This window comes from Monodon monoceros, unplaced genomic scaffold (assembly GCF_005190385.1).
Source record: "Monodon monoceros isolate NGI ecotype Baffin Bay Population unplaced genomic scaffold, NGI_Narwhal_1 Super_Scaffold_20, whole genome shotgun sequence".
Taxonomy (NCBI): domain Eukaryota; kingdom Metazoa; phylum Chordata; class Mammalia; order Artiodactyla; family Monodontidae; genus Monodon; species Monodon monoceros.
In genome coordinates this window covers 23,187,503-23,200,694 of record NW_021703777.1, presented here as the reverse complement: position 1 = coordinate 23,200,694, position 13,192 = coordinate 23,187,503, and the positions used below count along the sequence as shown (strand labels likewise).

The window sequence follows — 13,192 nt, the reverse complement described above, 5'->3', positions numbered from 1 at the left end:
CAGGTTATTACCTTCTAAATATCTGAAAGTTGATTTTTTTTCTGAATGAGCAAATCTAAATATTTGCAGACATTATTGTGATACTCATTAAACTTAAGTTACTATTTGAGAAAATGTGTATAACTTATTTAATTAGAAGCTTTGATATTTTCTCTTTTGTTAAAAATTTTTTTTCCACTTATAAAAAGCATATAAAAAGCAACTTGGTCCATAATAACACACACTATAATTTCAATCTCAGTTTGCTCTAAAATATTCTAAATGTATAATACAATGAATAATGATGCTGGTGATTCCAGATTATTGTTCATTCTTAGCAACTCCTAAACCTGAGTCCTTCGCTGAGTTATTTAGAGTTATAGGTGATTTAACTACCACATGATCCACTACTAGATGCCCAAGTTAATTTTAGTTGAGTATCAGGTCAGGATACACACAGAATGTAGAGAGTTAGTAGGTCTTTGTTTTTAGACTTTACTAGGCCAGATCACAATTTTCTACTTTAGATCTAACTGTTCTTTAAATAAATGATTTAATATTTACTTATTTCAGTAGCCAAATATTTCAAAGTCAACCATTTGCCATTTCAATTACTATTTTCAGGGAAAAAAAAAGCAATACAAGGTAAGGAGATATCTTCTATCTTTAAAAAAATTGAGCAAAGAAATAGGTTTAGTACAGCAAAAGTGACTTTTCAGAGAGATTAAGGAATGTATGGAGAGCAATAAATATTAGAATGGATGATTTCCTTCCCAGAAATTCTGAAAATAAACCTTTTCTCAAATGGCCTATACATGATCATGCCTGAAGACAGGGAAAAATAGTTGTTTTTTTTCCCTTGGAAGATTTTGCTAGTATAGCTGCTGTATTAGCTCAAGTGTGAGTTTTGTTTGTGTAATGGGTACAAGGTTATTAACTGATGATCAAGCTCACCAATTAGGGCAATGAACTGCAGAAATCACTCACCCTAAGAGATAATGTATAATGTAATTACTTGTTAGTAAGGTTTACTTCTATTAAGCCTGAAGATTTTGGAAATGAGGCACCAAGTAGCCTATGTGAGTATATAATTCTCTGAGGCTAGTTACATTTCTAGCTGACAATCAACAACTGAAATTCTGCACTTTATCAGTCTCCTTTGAATTTGTTTGTGGTGGGTCAGTATTCCTAAGATTTTAACATTGTGGGTGTGTTGATAATGAGTTTCTAGCCCTGTAAAACTGAGGATCAGACCTTGGAGGAAGCACATAACCACATACACCACTGCTTTCCTGTGATCCCCTGGACAGAAAAATGGACAGGTTCCTAAAATAACATTTTGTCACTTTTCACCTGCAATAACTGATAATCAAATAATCAAAAGCAAATCAAATCAAAAGCAGTGATGTAGCTGGTTAAAAGTGGTAGGATTCTGGATATATTTTAAAGGTGGAATCAACAGAATTTGTAGGATATGGGCTGAAAGAGAATGAAAAGCCCTAATTCTGGGGCAACAAAACAAAGACTTATGGTTTCATGCTTCTGAAATTCTAAAGCAGTCAGTGGTTATTTTTTATTTTATTTTTTTTTGTGGTACGCAGGCATCTCACTGTTGTGGCCTCTCCCGTTGCAGAGCACAGGCTCCAGATGTGCAGGCTCAGCGGCCATGGCTCACGGGCCCAGCCGCTCTGCGGCTTGTGGGATCTTCCCGGACCGGGGCATGAACGTGTCCCCTGCGCCGGCAGGCGGACTCTCAACCACTGCGCCACCAGGGAAGCCCTAGTCAGTGGTTTTAAACCATTTTTCTCCTACACTGTTCACCTGTGCAACACACAACCAACAGCGACACTGACATGTGACATCTCTCATGTACAAGAGTAACTTTTAACTTTCAGTTGCTGGTTGTGATTGCAAGTGGAGCAATTTTGGTGAGACCCAAAACATTCTAAAAACATATTCTTTGGAAGGAAATCTCACAATCTCAATTTTAAAAGGAATCATAAAGCTACATGAAAATAGTTAGATTTAGGACCAACCTACAAGGTTTTCACAAATACAAATGTGACTCAATATTAACTTGAAATTTTAAAACAAGTCTTTTCAGTGTAGAAAGCTTGTGTCATAACTTACCAAATGGAATGCCTCTGGAGAATGCTGAAAACTAAGCAGCATGTGAGAAAGAACTGTGAGAGCACCAGGTCTCACAAGAGGAAACCAAAGCCGATTAAAAACCTGCGGAAAAGACAAGACATCCACTTTAAGAGTTGGTAGGGAAATAATTAATCTAATCAGTGATTATCTTCCTAGGGCCAAAAATTATTTGTGTGAATATCCCCTTTCCTGAGAAGTTCTGTCATAACATATGTTATTAAATTCTGGGAAAGGGAGAAAGTTGGGAAATAATATGACAGAGATCAAGAGAATAAAATGACCTAACCAACTCTGAAAACTCCCTGATCAAATAAAAATCTGTCAAACCATGTTTACAAGGTGATATCTCCCTGGTCCTTTATTCATTCAATTCATTCAGCAAATACTTATTGACCACCTACTGCTGCTTGGCACTATTCTAAGTACTGGAGATACAATGGTAGATAAAGAAAAAAGAAATCTCTGATCTTACAGGGCTTACTGTCTAGAGGGTGAGTAGAGACAATATAAAGTAACATGGGAGAGAAATGCTACGAAAGCAGGGTATGTTGAAGAGGGAGTGCTGAGTGGCAAAAAGATCTGCTATTTTATATATGGAATTTAAAAAATGCATCGTGATAAAGGTGATACCTGACTTCAAAAAACTGAAAGGAATGAGAGTAAGTCTGACAGATAACTTGGAGAAGAGCGTAGTAAGCAGAGCAAAGGCCCTGAGGCCTCCACCCTGGTGGACTAGAGATATAACAACTAGGGCAGTGTAAGTAAAGCACAGAGACTGAGGCAATAATAGTGGGAGACCGGATGAGAGAAGTAGCAGTGGGCCAGATCAGGTAGGACCTTGTGTGACACCTGAAGAGGACCAAGGGCAGGAGCTGCAAGGCGACTGCAATCAATATAGCAAGGGGTGGGCTTCCCTGGTGGCGCAGTGGTTGAGAGTCCGCTTGCCGATGCAGGGGACGCGGGTTCGTGCCCCGGTCCGGGAAGATCCCACGTGCCGCAGAGTGGCTGGGCCTGTGAGTCATGGCCGCTGAGCCTGCGCATCGGGAGCCTGTGCTCCGCAACGGGAGAGACCACAACAGTGAGAGGCCCGCGTACCGCAAAAAAAAAAAAAAAAAAAAAAAAAACTATCTATCTATCTATCTATATATATCAAGGGGTGATGATTACTTTGGACCAGGGTGGTAGTGATGTAGCTGGTTAAAAGTCGTAGAATTCGGGATATATTTTAAAGGTGGAGTCAACAGGATTTGTAAGATATGGACTGAGAGAGAATGAAAAGAGACAAGAATAGCTTCAAGGTTTTGGGCCTGAGTGTGTAGAAGGATGAAGCAGTCATTTAAGATGGGGAAGAACAGGTCTGGGAGGGAAAAATCAGGGGTTAGATTGTGGATAAGTTGAACTTGAGATCCAACTGTCTAAGTTGGGTAAGTGAATATGGAGTTCATGGGAGAATAATGGACTTGAAATATAAACCTGGCAGTCATTAACTTAGAGACATTATTTAAAGCCATGGGTCACTATAAGTATGGACTGAGAAGAAAGTGAACCAGAGATGTGATTCTAAGGCACTCCAAAGTTAGAAAGATCCACTACAGGAGACTGAGAAGACAGTGAACTAGGACAAAAATCAGGAGAGTATAATGTGCTGGAAACTAAGGCAGGAAAGTGTTTCAAGAGGGAGTGATCAACTATGTCAAATGACTAACAGGTCAACGAGAGAAGGCTTGAAAATAACTCCTGAGTTAAGCAACACTGGAAAGCACTGGTGTCAAAGATAGCTTTGGCAGAATAATGGTGGTAAAAGTTTGATTAGCTGGGATTCAAGAGATAACGGGAGGAATGTATTTTCATAATAAATAGTTGAAAACAGCAAAATTATTTTAATTACCTAATCTTAAGTAGCATTTTAAATTTCTAAAGCCCATTCAAAAGAAAACCAAAAACAAGACCACATTCAAAATTAGACACTTTAAAGGGGACAACCCAAAGATAAAAAGACTTATTATATGGGTCCATATATTCCAAAAGATTTATACACTCCCACTTACCAGTTCTATCTTCAGTAAAGTAACATCTATCAAAATAGTAAACTTCTGGACAGCTGCCAGTCCTTTCAGGAGTGCAATCACCCATGTGTCTACATGCTGAGCCAACGGCCAGGAGAGCCAGTCAATCATTCTGAAAATTGAAGGAAAACAAAACTATCAGCATTGAAAATATCTTTAACATTACTTATTGAGGAATAACAGGAGTTATACTAGATAATCACTCACTTTGTGACTCAAACTGAGCTTGCTTGTGAAAAGTACTATTCAAGATGTAGAAATGACTGTAACGGGTGCTAGAACTCAAGGAGTTTCCAATCTTGTAAGCTGACAGTTTCTTATATAACATATTTGCATAAAAATAATTTCTGATAAACAATCATTTTGCATAAATGCAAAGTTTTAAACATGCTATATAGTGAGTGGTTATCAATAATTTATTAGGCAAATTTACTCTAAGAAGAACAGTTAAAATACGGCTATCTGGGACTTTCCTGGTGGTACAGTGGTTAAGACTCCATCTTTCAATACAGGGGACACTGGTTCAATCCCTGGTTAGGGAACTAAGATCCCACATGCCACAGGGCAACTAAGCCCGAGTGCTGCAACTACTGAGCCCACACGCCACAGCTACCGAGCCTGCACCACAACTAGAGAGAAGCCTGTGCACTGCAATGAAGAGCCCACGCGCCGCAACTAAGACCAGATGCAGCCAATAAATAAATAAATAAATATTAAAAAAACAAAAATATGGCTATCTGAACTGAGACATATGGATACGAACCAAAATTTCTCCTTTCTGGTGATTACAGTCTAAATATGAAATGCAGTGTTAAAAAAGACTATATTTTGAATTGTGAAACAAGTCTCTTCAACCCTTTCAAAATCTTACCATACAAAGACAACAAGAAGAAATTTCAAATAGATAAAAGGGCACCAAATGTGTAAATACTGAAGTGGCCTCATTTTGTAATAATGAGTGTTTTTCTTTTTGAGTACCAATCCCGTTTAATGGAAATAAAGATAAAGTAATATGGGGTATGATGGAGACTATCCTTAATGTTACACATCAACCACAATGAAAAAGACTGCTATGGCTCTTTTGGGAAGCAACTGGGCCAAATGTTCATATTATTTGATCCAGTAATCCAATTGGGAGGACTATATAATAAAAAAAATAGTAAAACAAACCAGGATTTTAAAGTCAGAATGATATAGTTTAAAAATCTCAATTCACCATTTATTAGCTGGGGAACCCTAAATACTTATGTAAGTTATTTAACTTCTTTGTGTCTCAGTTCCTTATCTGTAGATTACGGATAAATTTTACAGGACCGATGTGAAGGTTAAATGAGTTAATACACTGGAAATACTGCGAATGTCTTTCTTCCAAATATTTACACATGTGGCAATAAATAAATACTTTGATTGTACAAAATGTAAAATATAAATACTAAGTACATAAACACGTGACCAAAAGAGCAACTAACATATCAAAAGGACTGACTTTCATATTGATATGTTATAAACTATCTATCAATACATTAACATTGGAGTGTTATCTTTATTAAGGTTTTTGCTCTTAAGATTAAAATGTTCCATCAGACATTAAGAGTGGCTCCAAAGTTCAAACTCATTTTACTACAAGTTATTTGTATGTTCCCTCTGCTCCCTGCACACATTTTATCTCCCTTCTTGTTTTTCCGGCCAACAATGATGGTTGTAAGTCATTAAAGTAGTCCCTAACAGCTGTTCCACGTCTCTCAGCTATTGTTAGCCTGGTTTTCATAAGTCTGTGGCCACTCTAAGTACATGAAGTAGAAAGTAGAGATACTTGCATTTGTGTACAAAGAGTATATTCACTGCAGCACTGCTTATGATACAGAAAAAATGCAAATTATCTAAATGTCCATCATAAGGAAATGGCTAAATATACTATGGTATTGATACTATGAAACATTATGTTGAGTTTTAAAAGATGAGATAGATCAATATGAATCTACCAACAGGGATCTAACACAGAAAGATCTGAGATATTGTTGAATTAAAAAAGAAAAAAATGCTGGTAAATCTTTTTTTTTTTTTTTGCGGTACGCGGGCCTCTCACTGCTGTGGCCTCTCCTGTTGCGGAGCACAGGCTCCGGACGCACAGGCCCAGCGGCCATGGCTCACGGGCCCAGCCGCTCCGCGGCATGTGGGATCCTCAAGACCGGGGCACGAACCCGTGTCCCCTGCATCGGCAGGCGGACTCTCAACCACTGCGCCACCAGGGAAGCCCGGTAAATCTTTTTAAAACTGTTTTTTTGTTTGTTTAAAAGAAAACATATGAGTACATATTGTATATATATTTTTTAGCGTAAATACGTACACAAAAAAACATGTGGTTTAGATATGGGGTATATGTGAGCACATCTCTTTGGCTGTATGGGCTCTTCCCCATGGGGAGCAAAGTCCCAGAGTAGAACCAGGTTGGGCTCCCTAGCACACAGGGCCCAAGGCCAGAACTCCCTGTAGCTCAGGTCTAAGGGGCGTACTAGTAAAGAGTGAGGGGGCAGAGTAGAAAATTCCACTTGGCCATGGCTTTTCATTATCTCTAATCACCCAATCAGCCTTTTCCTCCATCTTCTCCATTTCTAGCTTCCCATCTCATAAGCCTCTAGTCTTTATCTTATCCCATGTGTACCCAATCTCCTAACCACTCTAAAGATACTTCAAGTCAGAAGTAACACAAATTAGAAGCCACTCATTCAAAAAATATTTGAGTATCTATTATATAATAGGCACTGTGTTAAGTGCTAAGAATATAATAGTAAAATATGGTTTCTGCCCTCAAACTGATAAGGAAAGTTAGGAAATTCTCAACAGTCACACAATAAGTACTAGTACTGGTATCTGAACTAAGCTCTGCTGGCGTATAATGCAACAGCTTTGGCTACACTTTAATTATATTCTAGTCTTGATTCAATTTGATTGGACTTACATATGCTCAAATCCTCTCAGACAAAGGCACTATAGAATCAGTTATTTTTATGGTTAACTACAGTAATCTTATCCACCATGTATTGGTTACACTTTGAATTTTAAGGACACTTAACTCTGATAGGCTGATTTAATTTCTTACTATTTAAAGAACAGTTACCTGTAGTTGTAATAAATCTTGTTTCCTCTGTTAGATTGTGGGCTTAAGAACAGCGATCTTGTTGTTTTGTTTTTTAATCTTTAATCTTTGATCTGCATTAAAATGGAGCTCAAATTTGTTGAACAAATGAAACCATTTCTCTCTATAGCCAAAAAAAGTACACGCAACTTGAAAATCTTAAAATTGGCAATATTATGAAAGGCCACAAAATAGATTTAATCTTAATTTGTAGAGAATAAAGCCAATTTTCACTTTATTGTAGGTAGCAGCTTAAGGGCTAGATCCAGCCTTCAGTTTTATTTGTTCCAATGTTTTAAAAATTAGAAAACTCCACATAAAAACTGGATTTCAGTCTCCTTTTGAAAAATCAGATTAGCAACACTGAACTCAAATTTCCCTGTGATAACAAGACAACTGGAGTTGAGGATCAGCTTTCTCTTTCAGAAAATGCTTGTATACCCCATGCCCTATTACTTCAGTTACCCCGGCCTATTTCATACTTTAATGTTACTATCTGGTTCTTGTACAATACCTGCATTTGCATTTCTTTGGATTACAGAAAATGACAGTAAAGCATGACAAGTGCTATGTGTGGGGAAGCGTAGAGTATGGGGGAGTAGAAGGTGGGAGTGTGATAAAAGTAAACATTACTATTCTTTTCAATTACATTTGCAATACAAGAATAATTACTCCAGGTATATTATAAGTTAAATAGGATCATGTCAGATAAATTGGAAATGCAATGGAAACTAGATCACAACTTTCCATAGAAATATAGGTAAAAATTAATTTCCAAATATATCTTAAAAATAAATTCGTAAATTGGACACTATGGTTGTTATGAAGAGGTTAAAAAATTAAGACTAAGAGTGCCATACAGAACATTATAAATCAACTATAAGAAAAAAGAGAGGAAAAAAAAAGACTAAATGCTAGAGGGCGAGAATTGTACACATGTAGCTTTCTGAGAACCCAAAATAAATACTTAAGTTTACAGGTTACCTTATGACTGTAATTTACAACAGGTGCACAGAAACCACTGTTCTAAATCCTTACATTTTAGGGGACTTCCCTGGTGGTCCAGTGGTAAAGACTCTGCCTTACAATGCAGGGGCGCGGGTTCCTGTCTTCTTCTTGAACTAAGATCCCACATGCTGCAGGGCAACTAAGCCCGCACACCACAACTACTGAGCTCATGCGCCTCAACTAGAGAGCCCATGTGCCACAACTAGAGAGCCCATGTGCCACAACTACAGAGCCCATGTGCCACAACTAGAGAATAGGAACCCCACGCACCACAACTAAGACCTGACACAGCCAAAAATAAATAAATAAATCCTTACATTTTATTTAAATGTGCTATGCATACACATATATATGTGCACACAGGAAATAAATAGAAAAAAATTATAAAACAAAACCAGACAGATATGAAACAAGAACAGGAAGACAGGAAAAGCTCAATTAGAAAAATACAGTCATTGAAATAAAGACACTCAATAACTGGAATAATCTCTATAAATGGGTACCTTTGAAGGAAAAACTAGTAAATTATAAGACAGTATTGATGCTCTTCCCCTTAGATCACCACAAGGTCTGCACCCTCATTTCCTTCATATCTTTACTTCATGGTCACCTTCTCAGTGAGGCCTTCCTCATCTATCGTATTTAAAATTGCAAACCATTCCCCATGCTTTCTTGCTTTCCTATCTACTTTTTTCCAAAAACGCTCATCACTATCCAACATACGAAATTATTTTACTTACCATACTTAATGAAATCTAAAACAAAATCAGTTTTAGGATGTAAAACTTAGTTTATGTACCACTAAGGCAAGAAAAGTCCTGTAATCTAAACTAGAACACCAGTGACTGTACCTTTCCACATTTTAGCATCTCTGAGATCAGGATGTATCTCTTCAAATATGTTACTGATATTGCCTGCCTGCCTCCCCAGCTAGAAGCCCGTTAGGATATTTCTACCCATTTGTTCAATGAGGTTTTTAAACACTGCTTGGCACTCATGGTAAGTGCCCAATAAATGTGATTTGAATAGTTGAAAGAATGAATGATTGAATTAATAAAAGCACAAGAGTTCTGAGAAGCAAAAATAACATTAAGTTTACACCTAGAAATATAAGAATAAAACTGCAAAACATCAAGGATAAAGAGAAAAGCATAAACATTACCAGAAGACCCTAACTACTCACAAAGGAACGATAATCAAATTGACTGCAGACTCCACATCAGCAATAATAGATGCCAGAAGACAATGCAGTATTATTTTCAAAATGCTAAGAGAAAATAACTATCAAATTAGAATTCTGTATCTTGCCAAATCATCTACTTGGGAGTAAGCAAGAAAAAAACCTCATTTCAAACAAAGGCTAAGAAAGTATTACCCAGAGGTCCTGGTTGAAAGAGAAAGTAAAAGTATGTACTAAGTATAAGTATATACTTAGCCAGAAAAAGAAAGATCCCAGAGGGAGGAAATAGGTTGCAGGCAACAATACTGAGCAAAGAAATTAGTAAAATATATTGATAATCCAACCAACTCCTGGCTGAACAGTAAGTGTATATGTGTGCTATATTTTTGGAATTTAAAAAAGCTGAATAGAAAACAGATTTGTGAGTTACTGGATGCCTGTCAAGCCTATAGTAAGGTAAACAATTCATTTCAATTAATTTGGAGAGTCTTTATATATTTGATTCCACAATATCAGTTTTAAACATTTTCCTAAGTTTTTCATTACCCACAAAATACAGCAAAATATCTCCTCCTCCCAAATCTACAATTACCATCTATGGTGTTATGAAGAAGTACCTGCAAAGAGCTTGGGTCATACTTGCATCTTTTACATTTGGATCTGTAGTAAGGCTCCTGATGAGAACTGTTATCATCTGAAGAGGAATGTGCTGCACAAGGCTTGCCAATGCCACAGAAGGTTCAAATGATGCATCTGTTTTTTAATTGAAGAGAAAAAGGAACATGGCAAGAAGGTTCAAGGGAAGTATTAAGAGAGAACGACAATTTACCACCCCTCCACCAAGCAGTTGTTACACTCCATCTCATGCGTAGACTCTAACATACAAGGAATGTTAAACTGCAGAAACGAGAGATTAAGAGTAGTAGTTCGACAGTACTGCAACATAAAAACTATTCTTCACTATGGCCATATTTAGTCTGTAAATTACTTTATTTTCTTGCATTCTTTAATATTGTTATTGTCGTGTTAAAATTTTCATTTGTAAAGCAGTAGTCAGAAAAGACATGCAAGGTATCATAATTCCCATTTTAGATCCTCCAAAGTAACTTACCCCTATTAATTATAGTAGTCATCACATTGTTCTAAGGAAAATTTTTTAAATCACTTAAAGAAGTAGAAACTAAGATAAATTGGGGGGGGGACTTTGCTTAAACTACATGAAAATTAAGCAAATCCAAGATGAGCAGCTTTACTACTACAGTTGAAAAAGTTCTGGGGAAATCGAACTGTTATAGCAACACAGGCAATACATGAAAAATTACAATTAAAAAATAAACCAAAACTCAGATAATGCAAATATATAGTTGGTAATTCTTTCATAAATGTACTTAATTCATCAGGAAAGCATGGAGCCTGTTAAAACTCTACTCTTACTTCTTATTCTCAACATAAAAGGAGGATACCTCCTTCACAAGTTCAATTTCGAACAACAGCCAGAGAACGATTGTACCAAGCAGAGAGGGAGTGAACACAGTTTTGGATCTATTGTTTCACAACTTACAGAGCTGGAAGCTCCATGTCCGAACAAGGAATGCAAACATACAGGTAAAATTCCCGAGTGAGAAAGGATTTTCCTGCTAAGTATCACCTGATCCCTCCCGGATTTCTAAGGACACGATCCGTGGGCTATTGACACCTGGAGCGCAAAAACACCTATTTAAGTCTTCATACTCTTTCCCTTCACTCGTCCACCTGTATCTACTCTCACAAACTACTGCAGACATAAAATGTCAATATTCAACAACGACACAGTTAACTAGGATAATCTAATAATAAATGGCACACAGTCCATGAATTAAAGAATGGAAAAATTCAGAAACTAAGGAAAAACTCATGACGGCAAGATGACAGAATCACAGTACAATAATGATACAGTAAACATTATTATGCGGCCATTAGTCACTAATGAATAGAAGCTTTTACATAGTAGCTGTCATCTTCAAAGCATTCCATAACTTGAGCAGAAGCTGGGTAGTTAAGCAACTTGTTTGCTGCCAAAGGTCTTAGACCTCGACGTTCTCGGCCTCTAAACTGGAAACACTGCCCGTTTTTTAATGTCCAAAGTGACAGCCTGAATAGGGCAGTGGATAAGAATTTGGATGAAGGTGTTAAGATCTCCTCTCCCATTAAGATGTTTTCAGAGCAGGGAAACAAACACGGTGTGTACGTAAGAGACACACACTAAATTTCCAAGAGAGATTTTCTCGGAATGTAATGACCCTTACCTGTGGAAGAAATGCTTGCAAAAACTTCTTGCAGGGAAGGCAGCAAGGTGGAGGGCTCGGCCTTCCAGATGTTCTGGAGCAAGTTACTCACTTTTGTCACCTGTGAGACATATTCCCGCAGCTCTTTCTCCTGGGTGGACACGCACTGGAAGTGGCCTATCGTTCGAACCAGCTGTTGGCAGAAGGTGATGGACAATTTCCCCTTGGGGATGCACTGCAGGAAGTCGGTCAGGAGGTCGCTCAGTCGGGCGCAAAGCTGCGGCTCCGGCCTCTCACACACCATCCGCAGCACCTCCACCTGCAGCAGGCTGAAGAGGTCCAGCACCGACGGGCAGCTCATGATCAGCTTCAGGCCGTTGTGAATGTAGTCCAGGATGGCTACGTCCTTCCTGTCCAGCGAGTGGTAGCCCTGTTGGAGGAGGCCCAGCACAAACGTCTTATTGAAGAAGGACTCGAACTCTGGCCGATGGTAGCGCGCGTAGGCCTCCAGCACTTGATGGCCCACCTGCCGCTGAAAGGGGTCCTGGCCCTCCAGGATGAGCCGCGTCGTCAGGTCAAACATGGCCTCGCATTGCGCCTCGTCCAGCCAATGCTCCGCCGACTCCACCACCTTCCGCACGATCACCCGCTTGAGGGGCAGCGGGTGCGAAGAACTCACCAGGCCCTCCAGGATCTTGTCCATTGTCGCCACGCTGCGAGGCCCGGCCCAGTGAGGAAGGAGCGGGCGGCCACGGCCCCAGGGTGGGCCAGGAGAGCCCCGGGGCGGAGGTGAACTTGGAGCGCAGCAGCAGCAGCGGGACCGACCACCGCCACCGCTGCCTCAGTAGCCACATTTATCGGGCAGGGGGGCCCATCCAAGCCCGGGCGGGAGTTGGCAAGCCTGGGGCGCGTAAGAACCGGCACCGCCCGCGATGGGCCTAAGAAGCCAGAGGCCCGCACTCCGCCGCCGCCCCGGGCCCGCGGAGCCTCAGCATCAGCTCTGAGGGGCCAGCGGGGTCCCCCGGCGGCTACGGGTGCTCAGGGGCCGGGGCTGCGAGCCAGTGGAATGAGGAAGCGCGCCTCCGCGTTCTGCGGCAGTGTGGGCGTCCGGGATCCGGCAGGTCGTGGGATGAAAACCGCCCCGGGTTGAGTCAGGAGCCGCGGTCACGGACGGTGCCGGATCAGCCGGGGAGAAGAGGGGGTGGACACCCTTGACCCGGATTCAGAAGGCCCGGCAAACAGGAAGTGGAGGACTTTGGAACCTCCGGAAAGGCCCGCCCCTCCGCCCCTTCGCCCCGCCCCACTCCTTTCCTCCCTCCCCTCTCATCGTCCTCCGCCCACAATCGCCTCCCCCCTCCCGGGCCGCGCTGGGACCGCCGCGCTGGGACCGCCGCGCTGGGACCGCCGC

General features: G+C 40.2%; 1 protein-coding gene across 1 annotated transcript in view; it reads right to left on the bottom strand.

The window, feature by feature from the left end:
• Nucleotides 1–13,013, bottom strand: part of USP38 (ubiquitin specific peptidase 38) — a 34,583-nt gene extending 21,570 nt beyond the window's left edge. Inside the window, exons 1-4 of the mRNA XM_029235921.1 lie at nucleotides 11,806–13,013; nucleotides 10,138–10,273; nucleotides 4,179–4,308; nucleotides 2,110–2,211 (exon numbers count right to left, since the gene is read on the bottom strand). Coding sequence (XP_029091754.1) covers nucleotides 2,110–2,211; nucleotides 4,179–4,308; nucleotides 10,138–10,273; nucleotides 11,806–12,487 — 1,050 coding nt within the window. The 5' untranslated portion in view covers nucleotides 12,488–13,013. The remainder of the gene's footprint in view (nucleotides 1–2,109; nucleotides 2,212–4,178; nucleotides 4,309–10,137; nucleotides 10,274–11,805) is intronic.
• Between the last annotated feature and the right edge of the window lie 179 nt (nucleotides 13,014–13,192).